The sequence below is a fragment of the Poecilia reticulata genome, chromosome 6, assembly GCF_904066995.2.
Source record: "Poecilia reticulata chromosome 6, P_reticulata-male-v2, whole genome shotgun sequence".
In the NCBI taxonomy this organism is placed as follows: Eukaryota; Metazoa; Chordata; class Actinopteri; order Cyprinodontiformes; family Poeciliidae; genus Poecilia; species Poecilia reticulata.
Window position 1 is genome coordinate 26556060 of NC_088835.1, and position 19205 is coordinate 26575264.

Below are 19205 nucleotides of genomic sequence, written 5' to 3' on the forward strand. Positions count from 1 at the left end.
AAATGTGGCTCTCCAACAGTTCACATCCTGCAAATTCACAGCTCAGCTCTGCCTCTTAACCCTGATGTGCATTTCTTTACTAAGAGAAATGATGACAGTGAGAAAAACATGGGTGGCTGGGTGGGGAGTGGTGCCATAGAAAGGGAATAACTGAGGGAAAATTGCATGTCAGGGACTGTGAAAACCACAAGCTGATTGGGCTGGGAATCAACCCACAATACGAGTTCAAGCCCCCGCGCCGGAGAGAGATTACTCTCTCTCTCGAGTCTTTGAAGATGTTTCCACTTTTCTCTTGGGAGGATTCGATTCAGACAACCAACAAATAGATGCAAACAAACATGTGGAGACTCGTACTGCCCTCTCCTCTTCAATTCTCATGATGTTTGTCAAATAAAGCTTCAAAAATAACTGTACATCTTTTTTTTTTACTATATTATAGATCAGTGTTTCCCCCAGTGTGTAATAAGCCTGGCGGGCTACCAGGCTTTACTTGTGCCCCAACCAGGCTCAGCATTGCTTGTTTATTTAGTTTTTTTTTATTTTTATGTTTGTATTGTTTAGTTGGTGTTCAGATATTAATATTCCAATCTTCCAGTAACACATACTTATCAAGCAATATTTAAAAATTTCTGTCAACTTTAAACATCTTTTAACTCAAAAACACGATGGGCCGCTGGATGAATGACAGTTGAGCGGCCAAGCCACCAGGCTTAGCAACCCTATTCTAAGTGCAACTTAGACAAAAATTCACCTAATATACATATTGTTTGACTGTGGGATGAAGCTGTAGCACTCAGAGAACCAATGCAAGGATGGAGAGAACATGCACTCCAGGTCAATATTGAATTCAAGGACATTCTTGCTATAAGAAACAGCCCTTGTCCCCCAGTGGGATCGGGAGGGTTGCTGGTGCCTATCTCCAGCTAACGTTCTGGGCGAGAGACGGGGTCACCCTGGACAGGTCGCCAGTCTGTCGCAGGGCAACACAGAGACACACAACCATGCACACACACACTCACACCTAGGGACAATTTAGACAGGCCAATTAACCTGACAGTCATGTTTTTGGACTGTGGGAGGAAACAGGAGTACCCGGAGAAAACCCACTCATGCACAGGGAAAACATGCAAACTCCATGCAGAAAGACCGGAGCTGGAAATCAAACCCAGAACCTTTGTGCTGCAAGGCAACAGCTCTACCAACTGCGCCACTGTGCGGCCCCTAACAAATGCTTCACTGTGCAAACCCCAAATACAATGAAACAAAACTGCGCTTCCTTTTTAGAGAGGGCATCTAGGAAGTACGGATTTTAAGTTAGAAGAATAAACGTTGATAAGCACTATCCTGCACTCAGTCTCCATGGTAACCCAGCTGTACTGATCAATGGGAGTTGATAGCTCCAGCCTCTTCACTGCATCACAGTTTAAATCAGAAATTCATGACATCATCAACATATTAACCCTTTACAACTACGTCACTTAATCATTCAACGCGCCATGATGGACCTGGAAGGTGAGGGATGCTTGTATTAAATAGAGCGACTTAAATTGTCTTATAACGTTGTTTTTGCCAGTTTATTCATGACTTCTACTTGTTAGCGTCGAGCTAATTTGTCTGTGAACGTAACTCACCTGGTTGGGGCTCATAAACGGCGGGATTTAGAAACGTTTGAATCAGCTAGCTTAGAAACCGACACATACCTCCGACCACCTGATGTGTTGATCAAATTACCGACTTTCCCTGAATTCACACCACCAATCATACTTACTTAGGAAGTATCTGAACGTCAATCTTACCTTGTAAAAAGTGTTCGCTGCCAATCAGCGGTTAAACCCAGGGCTGCCAATCATCATGATTAACGGCTGATATCCATCTCCACCATACCTTTCCTCATTAAAAGTTATACATTAAAGTGACACGTTTGGTTTCTATCCTTGTCTATCCTTTTTAAAGTGAAATCAACTGAATAAAACCAACGTTAGGCTACCAGGTGTCTGTTTTTTGACGTCCGTCATGGCGGAGTTCTGGATAACGTGACGTCACGGGCGATGGGTCAACGCTCCCACCAGCCACTTCTCTAAATTAACAGGTCAAATGCTTTTCAACAGAAATAGCAAATCAGCAACTCAATGCGCCAAGGGCCTAAACTTGCGTAGATTTAATACTGAGCCTTTGTAACAACCACACGGACTTTTACTTACAGCTTTTCTTAAGTTTGTGGATAATGGTCCAAAGTTGAAAATGTCCCATGAGCAGCCATTGTGTGGATGACATTTCTTGGTAAAGTCGCAGATGAGAGGAGAATGAGCAGACTCGGATATATTTATGTATAAATATCTATATTAAAGGGATGCCCATCTGAACCAGAAAATGTTCACTTCAAAATGTGCTACTTTTCACGGACCTATTGCGCAGCAAAACTCCATTCTGATAACCAAACCCATCTGTTCTCTGAATGGCCTGTTTGTGATATGACATGACAGTAACCAATCAGCTGAGAGGAAGAAATGCCCACCCATAATTCATATGTGTCAGGGGGCGGTGGTTTACGGTGAGTGAGATGACGCTTAGGCCCAGGTATGATGAAAAAAAGATGAATTTAATGACTAAGATCTCAAAACAAGGAACAACAGGGAAACAGCACGAGGAAAAAACTGGCAGCACGGAGACTGGTGACATCAAAAGACGAGGACCCGACGAAGAACACAGACAACAGGGGAGACTAAATACACACGGGGCAATCACGGGAACGAGACACACCTGGGAGACAATCAACGGGGAAAGACGCAGAGACAGGACTAACAGGGAACAGGATCACACAGAAACTCAAAAATAAACACATAGAAACACGGATCATGACAATATGTGCAACTTTAAAATGTAACGCAAATAACAGAACTTGAGTGAAGAGTTGTTGTCTTTTGTAAACTGACTTTTCCAAAAGAACATTTCTAGCTTGTTTTTATACACACATAAATTCTTATCTGGGTGCACAAAGCAAAGATTCTCAGGCATTTTGCTTTACAAGTTGGCAAAGTGTTTCTACAACCACACTTTCTGATTTACAATCACAAAATCTTTTACGTAAATACATTCCTTTCCACAGATGCACAAAGCAGAATTTCTCAGGCTTTTTATTTTGCAACTCTTCAGTTTGATTTACACGCTCACAATAAATAGCACTGGAATTTATGCCAACAGTATAATCACAGATACATTCTTCAATTTATCTCTATAACATAAATGTTATACTCATTTTTTAGCACGCACCGTTAACTGACCCCAGTATTTATTTATTAGGCACATTTCTGACAGATTCAGTCACAGTAGCTGTGTTTTCATTAACCATAGAACTGTGCAAATTTAAATTATAAAATAAAATTTGTTTAATGGAAACCAAGCAGCATTAAAAAAAATTATAAAAAAATCTTTGCGCTAAGATGGGGTGGTTGAATTATTGAATTGAAGTAGATGTATTTTTCAAAACTGCAATGGAGACATTTCTTTTTTGCGTCACGTAATCAACAACCGGATGTTACTACTGGCAGAAACAAGGAAGAAGACAACAGGAAGTAGTAGGAGGAGGATGGTTTGTTTGTTTTCTTTTTGGACAGTGAGAAGCAGTCTCCACCAGGGCATCGCACAGTTGTGCGTCATTTGAACATGTTGAATCCATAGCTCTTCTGTAAAATCACAGACTTCGTTGTTCCCCAAAAAGTCGCATACTTAGCCACTCCCAGGTGTCAGAGGCTTATAGCCCCAATGCATGAGAAAGACGCCGACGTCTCTTCTCATGGCTGATGGATGATGAGCGCTAGCGCCTTGGCTGGATTATAAATATATCTCATGTAAATGTTTACATCCTTGCTACCATAAAAAGCAGCCATGCTCAGAGCATCCTCAACGAGAAGCCACCCGGGGCGGTAAGCCGTATCACACTGCAGAAACACAAAGTCTTATCGAGTATTTTTGGTCCAGTTTCTGCAAATATCTTAGTGCATTTCAAATACGACAAAACTAACTTGTCTTCAGAAAAGTAGCCTTCCAAAGCAACTTTTCAGAGAGAGATAAAAGCTTGTTTTAAGTCAATACTTCCTTGTTATTGATATTAAAAAGTACTAGTTCCACTGGCAAATTATTTCACTTTTAAGTGAAATCTGCATGTTACTGATATAAAACTTTGTCATCCATATTAAGGAATTATTGACCTCAAAAAAGCTCTGAAATCTTAATGAAATGTTATTTGTAGTTTAGTTTTGAGGAGTGAGATATTTGCATTTGAAACTAGACCAACATTTATTGGTAAGATTTTGTGTTTTTGCAGTGAACGCATCATAAACTGGCACATTTAAGAATCTTCCTGAGGAATTATCTCAACCTGTCGGTATTTTATATATTTTGTGGCACAACAAATTCTTCCTAAACTCTGTAGTTAAGACATTTGTCAGCGTGTTGCTGAAAGCAACCCTTTTAAAATCTATTGATCCAGAAGACAAGATCAAACCTGCCTAAAGTAAAATAAACACTTAAACCCAGAGGCTATTAGTTAATGCAACTCTGGGCCAACTTTTGACCATGTTGGTCAAAAGTTCAGTACTTGTTTCATGGGCTGTACCCAGGGACTCCCTGAGCTGACATGTGGGAGAGAGCACACCTTTCTGAGAGTGATTTATGAACAGCTGCAGCCCCAGATGTGGATCTGTCGACGCTGGCAGCATGAAGGGAGGCAGACGGCTTTGTATCAAAGGGAGGAGCTGAAACGCACTGCACCGGGGGAGACTCACCATTTTCACATCAATAGTCCAGTGTGGACAGCACTTTAAAGACATGTCAAGTCCCAAAAAGACTTTCATGTGTAGCGCAATTTATTTTCTTTGCCATGTTCAATACACTCATTTTTTTTTATATAGATGAACAAAATGGCCCAGTTTTGAACAATATCTTGGAGACTTTAGTAGAAATGTATAAAACGGATGTCAATTTGTTTTTAATTGACGGCCGCTGTTCTGATGGATTGCTTTCTTCGCAGGTGTGGTTTCAGAATCGCAGAGCCAAGTGGAGGAAGAGAGAACGTTTTGGCCAGATGCAACAAGTGCGCACACACTTTTCCACTGCTTACGAACTTCCACTTCTCACTCGACCAGAAAACTATGCACAGGTAATGGTCTCCGCGGTGGAGTTACAATCAAAGATTACTAATAAATCTATACTGAAGCATGTTTTAGACCCAACATTTGAGAGTGTCATATGCAGGCGTGTGAAACTCATTTTCATTTTGGGCCTCATCAGAATCATGAAAGGCAGAATGTATTGATACGAGGCCCAACGTGGCCCTCTAGACTCCAAATGCCAATAAGTTCCTCCAAATTTCATAAATCTGCAAAATTCACATGAAATCAACAGACCCCCCCATTATTTCCTGATTTTAATGCAAAATTTTCTCAAAATTGGCCCAAAACATTGGATTTAAGTGACTGCTGCCTCAGCTTTACTTGATGTCAGGTTATAGTCTGATCGATACGGTGATTAACAAAAAGTCACATTTAACATCGTGAATTAGCACCACAAACTCTGTCATTTTGATTGCAAAAAATCACAAAAACAGTCAAAATCCTGGAGGGACTGATCTAAAATTTCATTTTAAGAAACACGTATTGAACGCTGAGACAAAAAGCTGATATATTTTAACAGTTTAATTAATTTTATCAATTGATTCTGGCACAACTGGCCCTTTAAGAACATTCAGATTTTTGACATGACCAAAATGTGTTTCTTAATGAATATATATATATATATATATATATATATATATATATATATATATATATATAAAATATTAAACTGTTAAAATATTTGAGCTTTCTCTGCATTCAATTTGCCTTACTTAAGTTTACATGTTCAACATCTTTTCACATTGATGTAATTCGGCCTTGTACCAATAAAAACTGATTTGATTTGACCAATAAAATATTTTTTTAAGCACACAATTGTAATCTTTAAGTTCTATTTTGTGGCCATTTGAGGTCTAGAGGGCCACAAAAATAGCTTTTGTGTGCCAGATTTGGACCGCGGACCTTGAGTTGGGCACCTGTGCTGTACAGGAACCATCTGAAATCTTAATAATATGAACCTCAGTTTGTTTTAGCTCTGTTATAATATCTGGTTTGTTTTTAACTCTTTCTGGCTCCAAGTGAATCAGATGCTTTCAGATGAATTCAGCAGCATTCAGTGACTAAAAACTGCCAGACACAAATATAGCGTCTCTCTCTTTACTGAAGCAGTTTGCCCACGTTTAAATCCTGACCATATTTCTGTAAATAACAAGCAGAGCAAATAGCTTTGCATTTAAAAGGACCAAAACTGTCTTCTTCCTTATGCAGAAAAAAAATGCTGTTTGTTGAAAACGTGAAGAAAAAGTGGAAAAAGAAGCAGAAAGCTTCAGAAGCTCAGGTCAAAAAACAATCCTCTAAAAAATAAAGAAGGAAGGTTGTTATAAGGTTTTGGCAAGTGAGAACAGTGGAAACCAAAGATTTTATTATTCCACAGGTGAAATTAGCATAATCAGTTAATTTTAAACATTGATATAATTTTAAGCTGGTATAGTTTATTTGCAAAAAATACGTAATCTGACATGTTTTTAGTTTAAAACGGTCTTCAAGAGATGAATCTGCAGCAACAAAATTATTTAGAAAGGCCGTTCTGACGTTATTTGTCAAGTCCGGTGTTATTCTGAATCATTTGAAGAATAAAGTGTGATTAATGTTTAAACAAATCTCAGTCTCTTTGATCATAACCCTATCTGCTGTGTTTGTGGCTCAGTTGAAGCCGACTGCCAACCGAACCGTTTCCATCTCCTGGACTTTTCTGCCATTTGCTCCTGCAGGTGTTTAGTGCAATCAGCTTTGTGAATCCAGAACAGAAAAAAAGAAACTAAAGGAGCCCAAACTGTTCTCATTTTTAATCTACCTGGTCTGGCAAAGATTTGGGAAAGTGTCGCCTTAATGAAAGATTCTTTTCTAGGAATTAAAAGCTTTATTGTGTGGTGAGTAGCAAAAGTTTATTAGTCAGTTTTTACCAGTTTATTTACACATTTCATTCCTAATTCACGTCAGCCATGTTTATTCCGGTTTAATCAAACTCCAGTTCTTTTGTCTATAAATCCGGTTCGCTTGGGGAAGTGTGAATGAGCAATCGAACTTTGATGTGGACCAAGAAAGCTACCTCTGGTGGTGCACGTGAAGGTCTTGGCTTGTTTTCATATGTAGATAAAAGTGGACCAGACAGTTATCCAAAAGCAGAGAGCGACTGCAGCGCAGGGCATTCTGGGTAAATACAAAAAAACAAAAGCGAGGCACTACAGCACACGCGAGCAATCTCATGCTCATGGTCTTTTAAGACAAAAAAGAAATCCTACAACCGCTAAAATCTGAAGCTACTCCATTTGTGCCGCTCGTGTCTCCTTCGGAGGTTTTTGTGTCGTTTCCTTCAGTGGAATCGGTGCAGCGCCCCGCAGATGAGGAGGTGGACAGTTTTTTCAATTAGTTTGGATTGTAAAGCTGAAAATATCACAAATGTTGCAATTTTGGTTCGCAATCAAACCGAGTCTACCAGACTATTAGGTGGGAAAACACCCTCAAAGTCGAGTTTGAGGGTTGAAGCTGAGCTAGTATTCAGTGGGTGACAGAAGCTGTAATAACCCAGCCGTGTTAACCAGCCTGAATACTGAAAGTAAGTTACGAGTTTGGCTCTCTACATGAGTTTAGGGTCTGGTTCTGCTGCCACAATGAGGATAAAAAAGCCAACCAACAAACCAGATTAAACAGGTTTGTGCCATCCCATGTTTGTAGATTGTTGTCTGAATTTATGACCAGTAAAACCAGACCATAATCCCAGCCCTTTCCCTCCAGATCCAGAACCCTTCGTGGATCGGGAGCAGCAGTGCAGCCTCCCCGGTGCCAGGCTGCGTGGTGCCGTGTGACTCCGTCCCGTCCTGCATGCCGCCTCACCCTCACGCTCCCGGAGGCGTCTCCGACTTCCTGGGCGTGCCCAGTCCAGGCAGCAGCCACATGGGACAGACACACATGGGCAGCCTGTTTGGGGGCGCCGGGATCAGCGGGGGCATCAACGGCTACGACCTCAACATTGATCCCGATCGCAAGTCCTCCAGCATAGCTGCGCTGCGGATGAAGGCCAAGGAACACAGCGCGGCCATCTCCTGGGCGACATGATGGGACCCGCCCGGTCCCCGCGATGGCCTCATCTCCGGAGCCGCCGTCAGTGAGCACTGAGGAGGAGAGGGGTTTTCCTGAGAGCACTAATGATAACACGAGTCAGATGAAGAGGGGGAGACAGAGGAGATAAGAGGGGCCAGAGCAGCAGCCAAAGCAAGCCAGATAACTGTGACAAGGAATATTCTGTATTTAGACAGAAATACAGCTGTGTGACTTTAGAGGAAAACCCCAGCACTTATTCACAGTCCTGATAAAGATGCATAAAGTGCCTTAAAATAATAACATTTCTCACTGTAGTGTCGTAATCTCACACTGAACACCCAACGTTTCATTTAGGTAAATGTTAAGAAATAAGCTTTAACAGCAGTATTCTGTTAAATCAACTTTTTCGAGCTTTACATCATGTTATAAAGTTATTCGCTCATCAGAAACATACATGGAGTGTTGCCTTGATTTCTCCATGCATGTTTGAGAAATCCTTCAATCTCCATGGCAACCATTCAGCTGTACAAAAGTCTGGGTGGACTAAGCTCCGCCCACGAGAACAAAGCTCCTCCTCTGAGCTGCAGTTTCCAAGCTTCCACCTCACAGAGCAGCACTGCCCCACTCTGCTCCTTCAGACTAGCCAGCAGCAATTAGCAAACACCTGGTGGAACTGAGCATCTGCTGAGCTCATTGTAGGAGCTACTTCTCTGTGAAAGGAGCCATGTTGTGATAACTTCCTGAAGGCGGAGTTTCAGACAGAGCAGAGACAGAGGCCCAATTACAAGGCATTAAATTATAAGGTAAATTTTCCTTTGAGTCATTTGCACACATTCAACATTTTTCTAACAATTGAAGCTAACATAGTTACTTGATTGTGGTATAAAATGTCACTATGTGCCTAGAAAACATAATACCGCCCCTTTAAAGAGTGTAAAAATTATGTTTGAGTTTTATGTTATGCTATTCCATCAAAAACATTCTTGGAGCATTGATTTGATTCTTTTATGCATGTTTGAGGAATCCTTGAATCTCCAGTGGCAGCCATTTGAAGTTGACTAACCGCTTGATCTCACAAAGCGCCAACTATTTACACAAAGCTTGAGCACCCAGCCATCTCTCCTCAGCTCCTCCAGACTAGCGGCAGCAGCAATCAGCAAACAGCTGGTTGAACTGCGAGTCTGATGAGCTCATCATAGGAGCTACTTCTCAGTCCAAAGCTTCTAAGAAGTGCTGTAAACGGCATAAAGGAGTAACATTGTGATGACGTGCTGAAGGCAGAATGTTGGGAAGAGTAGGAGCTTCTTAAAGAGACAGAGGCCCAATTTCACATACAGTATTTTTATAACAACTCAGAGAAATGTAGTTTATTGATTCTGCTATAAAATTGCCTAGAAAATACATAGCATCCACCCTACAATACATGTAATTGAGCTACTGCTGGGATTCTGATGGCAGATGACAGCAGATGATGAAATCACTCCAGGTAGATTTGGTGTGAAACAAAGAATGAATATGTGAAAAAGTGTCTCATGTTAAGTACGGCGTAGGATCCGTGATGCTGTGTATTTTTGTTTAAGCATCACAGACTCTTTGAAATCTGATATAGTCCACCAGAAAACTACAACTGGGTCATGACTGGACCTTTTTTTTTTTTTACTCAAGGTCTTTTTATTATTTTTTTTACATAAATCACAACCAAAAAATTGACAAAGACACACACAACAGAAATCCCTCCCCTCCTATACCGGATCTACTACCGGATCTCTTAGCAACATGAATCCACCTTTTATTCATACATCAGTCGATACAAAGCACAGGTTTGTGTATAAAGAGCCAATATTTGACCATTACACAAAGTTATCTGCCGAAATTTTTTCTACGTAAGATATAAATGGCTGCCAGATGTCAAAGAATTTGTTTACAGATCCCCTAATAGTATACCTGATCTTCTCCAAATGAATGTAAGACACAACCTCTCTTAGCCAGTGTCCATATATTGGAGGATGTGGATCTTGACTGGACCTTTTAACAAGATAATGATCCCTAACCAGAGGACAGTTCACATAGAATTGGTTCACCAGACAGAATCAACCATCTTTATGAACTAAATCATAAAGCAAAACTTCAGAGTGAGTTAAAGAAAATCTTATGCTCCAATCTTGTGAATGTAATAGAAGAATAAATATGTTTTTTCCTAATATGATGTAATGTCTTTAAGTTAAAGACTGGATTTTCCAGTGTGAGATTGTGCTACCGCAGTGAAAATGAATTAATTTTAAGACTTATGTACGTCTTTACAGGAGCACATAATTCCTTGATCTCTCAGTTTTACTCCCTTCAAACCGTAATAAAACATCAGATCACACGCTACAGCCATTTAAGATTCATGTAGCTTCCTTCCTTTATTATGTTTTTGCTGCAGCCGTCCTGCTGCACTCATAATGGATGCCTCTTCAGACTCTCTCCTCAGTCTGCATAAGCCTGTTTAAGTATGTTTCTAAACAAAGCTGTCATTTTGTAAGCTGTCTGGGAACATGTCCGCTCACTGAGCATTCCCAGACGCACACACTGGGTGGACAGTTTACATCCTGTCACTTTCCATTGCAAACTACAATTATGACAGAAAACAATCATTTAGCCCGAGCCTGTTGCTGGGAGTTCATCTCCCTTCAGAGAAGGGCAAAGGTTTAGCGCGGTAAGGTGAAGCTAATCAAGCTAGAAACAGAAATGGTGCGTCAGTCGAGTCTGGCTTTGTAGACTGGCGGTAATTTCAAACCAAGCTGTCATTTCCCCTCCCAGGGTCGCCTCCACGGGGCTCAGGCCTCCAGTTTCAGGAAACAGAGTCCCTGCTGGCAGACACACTGCAGCAACCGTCAACACCAGCCTGCCATGCCAGCTTCAATCAGCAGCCAACAGGAAGAGACAAACTTAATTAGCGTCAGCCGCCGTTGTCCCGCCCTGTAAACACCAGGCTAAGTGACAGCCTGCAGGCCTGCAGACGTTCTTAAATGCTCAATTTATCATTAAATGTTGGTTCTTCAGAGCCTGCCACCGTGGCGCTCCTGAACGGTTTTCTGCAACGCTGGGATACCCGGATCGATAGGATGGACCGGTTTGTGTTGCCATGCCAACAGAGGTTATCAGCGGAGCTGGGCTCCAGGATGAACCTGATGGCAGGATTCATTATCATTTTAAATGATCTCTCTTTGTGACATGAGCTGAGCCACATTCACTCTTTACAATTACACTGCAAAAAACTAATCTTACAGAGTATTTTTTGACTCATTTCTAGAGTAAATATCTTACTAAAATTGAGATAAGACAAAACTAACTTACAAATAACTTTTCAGCAAGACACAGGAGAAGAAATATTTCAATGTTTGGGTTTCTGTTTCTAAAAAACAGCCAAATCGCTCAAAAAAAAAAAAAAAAAAAGGACAGCTGGTTTTAGGCAATAAGTTAATATTTTTTGGTGTCTGGAAAATGACCCATTTCAAAAACCTCTGGAGTGTATCGTTACCGATCAGCAGGCACTGCCCGTTACCTAGCAACCCCAGCAAAGGCCAGCTCTTTACCTAGCAACCCCAGCAAAGCCCAGCTTGTTACCTAGCAACCAAAGCTGTGCTCCAACTCACCTTTCAGACTCAAAAATATTAATAAGTGCTAGTTGAATTAGCAGGTTTTTAAAAATACATATTAAGGAATTATTAACTTAAAACAGTCGCTTATATCTGGCTGAAAATGTTATTTTATGTTAGTTATGTCTTATTTCAATTGTATTAAGATATTTGCACAAACACTAGACAAAAAACACTTGGTAAGATTTGGTGTTTTTGCAGTGTACAAACGTCAATGTATTTTATGAGGATTTCATCTAATCAACCAACACAAAATTGTGCGTGTATGAAGGAAAATATTGCAAAAAAAAAAAAAAAAAGTATATCATGCCGTCTGCAAAACCAGCTTCAGTTCAAATTAGTCATCTTTTGTCTCCCATATGTTTCTAGTGTTTGACATGCAGCCAAAATGAATCCATGGCACCAATTCATTTTTTGTCATTTTGACGTTTTTCCTCAGTGCTCCTCTCCACTGCCGCTCCATCTATGTTGATACTACTGAATTAATGCAATTAAATTCAAGTTAATGACGCCATATTGTTTGAATGTGAACAGTACAAATAATATTGTTCGTTTATTTGTTCATGTGTTTTTGCTTCTCTTTCGATTATTGGACATCCAGTTCTAAACCAATGAAGTATAACAGGAATAATGCTAAATGTGCCACTTTGTTTTTGTTATTCTGAAAAATGCGTTGTTTTCTGTGGTTTTAAGCAGCTTTTTTTGTATATTAATCATATATTTTTACTTTTGATGGTCTCCATTATGCAATAAGTTATTGCACTTACTGTGCTTTTTTAGAAAGTGTTGCTGGGGCAGTTCTCTCTAACCTCAAGTCAAAGGTTGAGCAGCTTTTTGTCCCAGTTTGAAGCCCGTCCATAGTATCAAAAACAGGATCCGAGTGCAGTCCTCGTGGTGCAGGACTTTGTACAGAATTAATACTTTGTTTTTCTGTCAGTGTTGGTTTGGGATTTTGAAATAAACTGTGCTTTAAAGAATGAAAGATTGAAGAATTTCTTCTTTAAAGGGTTAATTTCTTTATGTACTAAGTCGATCATTCAAAGTTCTGTCAAAGCTGGAACAAAAATTGTTTTAGTAAAAGTCGCTTTATTCTATGAAACATTAGAAAACAACCTGGGGTTGTTAATTAAAAAATAACCAGAAATATTTCTTCAGAAAAAGTTATTCAGCCTGAAATTGAGAACAAATTTAGTCCAACATACTTTACATTTTGAACTTGGCATTAGGGACAAGAGGGAGCTGCTGCTAAACAAGTCAACTATGCACAACCAAAATAATAATACAATAAACAATAAAGCTGTTCATTTTATTATATTTTTAAATGTTGATTTTATTATTTAAAAATAAAATAAACAATAAATATAATTTTCATGTGTTAGTTTGTACAACAGAGTAATGGGGCCATTCTAAGAACAAATTTTAAAAATTACAATCATAATATTTCAAGAATAAAGTCGGAATGTTAAATCTTTATTATTGCAGTATTACAATTTTATTCTCGTATGACTTTATTCTTATAATATTTTGTCTTTATTTTTGTAATTTCATATATTATTTTATTTTTGTAGCATCATCTTGAATGTGTCAGAGTTTTATTGTGTGATCTCAGCATCTTAAAAATATCACAAATATTTACTATATAGGAAAGCAAAACTTTGGGGTTAAAAATAAAGCATGCACCGCTGTCTACTTTAGAAACTCTGTTCAACCGAGTTACAGACACTGACCTCTTCCTCTTGTCTGATCAAAAGAAGGCAATGCCTATTAAAGAGACTCTCCCCAAACCTTGTAACTCTTCTGTTTCACAGCTAAATGATAAATATGCGCCCAGAATAAGGAAGAAGAGCAAACTACTGTGCCCTGAGAAGAACTCGTTAAAGCTGACGGGTCACGCTGCTCCAGCCAGGCTCCATTGGCACCCCATAATATAGGGCTGCTGGGTTAAAAGACCATGAAGACCATTAGGGTACTTCAAAGTTCACCCCTCTGCATTAGGGCCAGACTGATATAGCAAAGAGGGGAAATATCCGATTCCTCATTTACTGCCTTATTTTCCCATCAGTAGACCCGTCAGTCAGTCTGAGCTGCTCGTTAAGGGCCATCGTTAGCGCGGCCAGCGCTGTAAATCTGCCCTGATATCAGCTTTCAGCAGAAATTTCTTCTAGGTCATATTTTTGGGGCTTGCACTCCAGCTTCCAGTGTTAAATGATCCCTCAGAGGAACGCTGGTGCTTGCACTGTAAATCAGATTCTTCATTCTAATGAAAAGACTCCTAAAACATTAAAGGGCTGGAGGCGAAGTGAAGTGACATAAATGAATTGGCCTTGATGAAACCAAGCGGCTCCTCGTTCAAACATTCCCAGTGACATGAGCTCATAAATCAAAAATCCATCTGACTCGGTGGTGCTGTCCAGTGAGACGTCCAAGGAGGAGCGTCCTCCTGTTGCGGTCGTGGACAAACACCGCAGCCCTTCTGTTTGGCCACATGCAGAGGAGTGGGTGGCTGAAGATGAAGGCGCACATAGATCTTCGCTCAGTCAAAACGTTCCTCATTACAGGGCTAGACTGCCAGAAAACAATTCATATTTAGCCCTCGCTTTTGACATGCATAAGAAATCCATCACACAGAACAAGAATGATGACCAATCCTTGAACAGAGGCGTGTTATGGAAGAGGAGGCCGACAGTACCATGCCTAGAAAAGTCTTCGCTGTACTTTACTTGGATTTTATGCATTTAAGTAACACAAAGTGGTGCCCAATTGCCAAGCAGAAGGAAAATTATACATGATTTTCAAACTTTCAGAGCTCTTTCTTCCATATGCTAGCTGAATTCCCAACATGCCAAACTGTAAATAACACTTTTTATTTCTTTCAACATAGCGTTCTTCTTACCAGTCTTGCAATGCATAGCAGCCAGATTTGCAGAGCGCAGGTCTGAAAGTTAACAGTGTTTCCCACTTAAATCTCTGCAGCTCCTCCAGAGTTACAATGGGGCAATTCAAGATCCAATTAATGATCTTATTATGGCACCGTAACAGCACCAAAATCAGAAATACCTGCATTTATACTGAGATTTAAATACACACGGGTTGACTGTTTACTTCTGAAAGCAACTGGTCGCACTGGATTTTATGTAGGAATATGAGAGTAAAGTCTTCTCTATACAAATGCGAGACAATTTCAGAAGTGTGCTAACCGTAACAGTCAGCGTATGCTAACAAGTTTTATAAATGCAGTGAGCAACAGTGACCATATGCTGACAGGCCAAAGGTCACATGGTAGGGTGGATTCTCACATCCATAACATGAGAATCCTCAGCTGCAGCACAAACCTGCATCAGCCAAGAATCGGCTCATAGATATCAGCAGCAAATATCGGTATTGCTTTTTCTTCCTCCCTTTACATAATAAAAATTACATAATGATGACAAATGTTACACAAGTTTTAAGCTAAACAAAAAAGAAATATTTCTTACCTCCTGCAAGGAAAAAGAAGGTAATTAGACAACGTGAGGAAAAATAATAAATCTGTTTTCAAGAGGATTTTCAGTGACAGTTGTACAAAATATTTAATGTTCCTATGGCCACAAGAAAGTTAGATTTTGGTCTCACCTTTGGTGAAATCTGGTTTTCACTTACATAAAAACCAGATTTGTGGAGAGTAAAGCTAATGACTGTCTTGTTTACAGATTCACTCACCTTGATAGGCATTTTGGGTTTCTCTCTGGAAAATGATTTCCTGTGTCAGTCCAGAAGAACGGCCATGTCTCAGCAAGACGGCTGAAGAACATAAGTTGGTTGTTGTTATTGTTATTTATTTCATGGTGATTTATACAGACATGCCGGTTAAACTGAAAACAAATAAAAAATTTAATTTGCAATACTTCGTCTGTATAGTACTTAAATAAACACAAACTTAAAAAAACAAATTTAAATATTTAATGTAAACCATGAGCATATTATCATTAATTTTGCTTAATTTAACCAACAAATTATTAAGTACACACTTTCCTCTTTGAACACTTTACAGTATAATAAACACCATTCAGCATTAAAACCCACTCGAGTTAGCATTGTGTTAATTAGCTGCTAACTACTAGCATTTTCATTAACTTAAAGCTACTTCGCCGAAACCGGCATATAAAATAACAAAACATATCTCTCAATAGCTTACTACATTCAATATGCACTCACCAAGTTGGGCAATAATAAAAAACGCAAGAAATATGTAGCTACAAGGTTAATTTAGCGCTTCAGCTGACGCCGACATAAACCACTTCCGGCTAGCAATAAATCTACTTCCGGTCCTCCGTCAAGTCACTTAAACCAACATACCGTAAATAAGCTGTAGAGCCCCCTGGTGGAATGGTAGGAGTGAATCCAACAGTTGCGGATACCATTCTCTATTTTCAAGTAATTGCTTAAAACGTTTGTCACTTTACCGATTTTATTTGTAACGAAAACATTTATCATGTATAATTTTCCTTCATTTCACAATCTTTCACTACTTAGTGTTGAAATTTCAGATGAAATCTGAAGAAAAGATCTTTAAATTTGCAGTTGTGATGCAATTTTTGATGGTGAGTTTCATCCCAAAGTCCTGAAGTTTGTTCAGTTTGTGTTTTCCAGAGAACCTTTTTGGCCCTCCTCTCTGACAATATGCTTCCAATTATGAATCTCGTGAAAATGGGGATGGTAAAGCACGCTTGTGATTTATTGCTCATTGAAGTCCAGTCTTGCTCAGTGCAGTTGCACATGAAGGCCTCCTGCGGCAGAGCACAAAGGTCAGACACGCACTACAGTTGACCTCCAGTGGATGCCGGTGCACCATGTCACTCTGGAAGAGATTGACAGGCAGAGACGATCAGTCCAAACGCCACACCATGAGTGAAGTTCCAGCCCAAAAAGCAACTACGCCGTGGGTCAGCCTCCAACTGGGAATCTGCATCACAGATCGAAAAGAAGAGAAATAAAGTGACTCAAAAATCACTGGGTTCATCACTGACTTTATATGCAACTCATCTTTATTGTGACCAAAGATTACTTTGTGGTCTTTTCACATGGGACAGCCTCAGCTATTTAGTGACGTTCATTAGCTATACTCAAGTCCTGGGGACTGAAAACACATGCTCAACAAGTGAGTCACCAGGCACAAGAGAACTTCTCAGACAGCAGAGCTGCTCGGCCTGAGAAACAGCTCGTCCCTGCAGACCAGTTTTGTGTTCAGCTCACTTCCTGTTTTACTTGAGACCACCGCGTTCTGAGTCACAGAAATTGTCTGGTTGGGTCAAAAACCGCTGGATCTGTGGAGCTCGGTACTCACGGGACATTTTATGATGTTCTACACCACAACAAGATGCCATTTAAAGCCAATTGCCACATTATATTGGTTAAAGTTTTTTCCTATGTAGGTATTGACAATTTGGTAACAATTTGCTTTGTACGTATTCTTGTGCAAAAAAGAGCAACAGAAATTACTTGGAAAACACAAAGAAAAAAAAACAGATGGAATGAAGTAAAGCAATACTCTTATATTTAACCAAGTAAACATACAAATTTTAAACAAGCATAAATGAAAGGTTTAGATTGAAGAACTACGTTTGGAAGAAACAGAGAATGAACAAAAAATGCACACAGGCAAAAATTTTGAAACATAAACCAAACCATGTATAATAAGGTACAATGCAATTTAGCAAAACTGTAAAGCAAATCGAGAGTCCAGTCTGTTTGTTGGTCAACTGTATCAGAAACTGCTGTTGTTGAGGAGATGAAATACTAAGATATATGCGCCGTGTTGCATGATGACTTAGAACCAAACGCTGTAAAGAAAAACTGGAGATGAGCTCGATGATTTGCTCCAGAAAGACCCAGAGCGCCAACGGTGACCGGTTATGTTTCCTTCAGCAGGTTAGAGTAAGTCTACGGGCCATGAAAAACATGTTCATTACATTTCTTGCATAAAATCACTCTTAAAATGTTTTATTTTAGTTTGGTCATTTAGCTTCTTTCAGAGAGAGCTGTTTTAGGGCCTCTTGTCACTTTAAACCCAAACAAGTCAACAACAAGTCATTTCCAGCAGCCATTGTACAGCGCATACAGCTACCAGCTGACCAGACATCCTTTGGGTTGCTAGGTAACGGGCTTTTCTCAGCTGGGGTTGCTGGGTAACGGTGCAGTCCTCCTCAGGAGGTTTTTGAAATGGCTCATTTTCCAGACACCAAAAAAACATTAGCTCATTGCCAAAAGCAGCTGGGTAGGTTTTTTTTTCTTTAGAGCTTAAGTTGATTTTAAAAACAGTTGAGACCCAAATAGAAGCAATAAAAATGTGTAAAAAGTGAATTTTGTATAATAGTTCCGGTTTCAGAATTGGAAAGGATTACAAAAGGACTGGATACATACATGTCTGAACACTTATGACCATGACAGAATGGAAAGCGGGGCAGCGATTACAGCACCAGAGGTGATGGCAGGTTGACAATGAGAGGCCATCAGAGATGGGTTATGAAAGGAACAATGTCTGAATGGAGAGTCGGTGGGTTTATCTTCCTTTAAAGGTATTAAAAGCTGTAATACCTGCAATTATGGCATGTTCTGACCCAACTTAGGTTGTTCACTGCAGTATTTATCCTCTGATTGGATTTAAAACTGCACAGATGTTTTCTGGAATGAGTGAGTCAGACTTTCTTGCAATATTTTAAGATGGTCTTCATCTAGTTCTTTAGGAGTTTTTAGTTTTTATATGAATGTCAGTGTCAGTTTCAGTCGATTTATGAATTTCTGCTTTACCATTTGTTTATTTTAATAAACATAAATCGGATCTGATGCAAGCAGGGTATGAATAAGGCTACGTTCACACTGCAGCCCCAACTGAGCCAATCCCGATTTTTGTCAAATCTGTTTTTTTTTTGTTGTTGTTGCTTTTTTTTGCCGAGGTCGTTCAAATTTCCAATTATGCGCGACCTGATTGTTATCTCCAGAGAAAACCGCAAACAACCTGAAAGTGTCCCGCATGCGCAGTAAAGGGCGCAATAACGTCACGGAGAGCGTGCTCAGTGTTTGCGGAAGTGAACACGGATGCTAACGGTGGAGCATAGTTTATGACTTTAAAGTTATTATCCAAGCGGAACCAGCACATTAACAACTTAATCCTCATTATAGGCCCCCCATTGTTGCTGTTTTTCTTCTCGCTTCTGCGCATCAGAGCGCAGTTTAGTGACGTCTGTCGAGCATCAATGACGTTCAGGTGGGATGAACGCGACTTGGACGTTCAGACTCGGGTCACATAAACATCAGATCCGAGGGGTCCGGGTCCCATTCGAAAAAAATCCGACTTGTGTTGTTCAGGCTGTCA

The 19205-nt window shown here is 39.9% G+C and overlaps 1 protein-coding gene and 1 long non-coding RNA gene across 3 annotated transcripts in view; one reads left to right on the forward strand and one right to left on the reverse strand.

Annotated features, from left to right (window-relative positions):
• Positions 1-12821, forward strand: part of alx4b (ALX homeobox 4b) — a 38314-nt gene extending 25493 nt beyond the window's left edge. The window contains exons 3-4 of the mRNA XM_017305095.2: positions 5030-5158; positions 7908-12821. Of these exons, the coding sequence (XP_017160584.1) occupies positions 5030-5158; positions 7908-8228 (450 nt within the window). The 3' untranslated portion in view covers positions 8229-12821. The remainder of the gene's footprint in view (positions 1-5029; positions 5159-7907) is intronic.
• The window catches only part of LOC103466405 (uncharacterized), a 76284-nt gene extending 60106 nt beyond the window's left edge, over positions 1-16178 (reverse strand). The window contains exons 1-2 of one of the 2 annotated variants that reach the window (XR_014087953.1): positions 16049-16178; positions 15554-15634 (exon numbers count right to left, since the gene is read on the reverse strand). This is a non-coding gene — a long non-coding RNA (uncharacterized LOC103466405). Of the gene's footprint in view, positions 1-1796; positions 1888-15553; positions 15635-16048 lie in introns of those variants that run through there. The other variant, XR_533946.3, reaches the window with a different exon arrangement.
• Positions 16179-19205: the final 3027 nt, after the last annotated feature.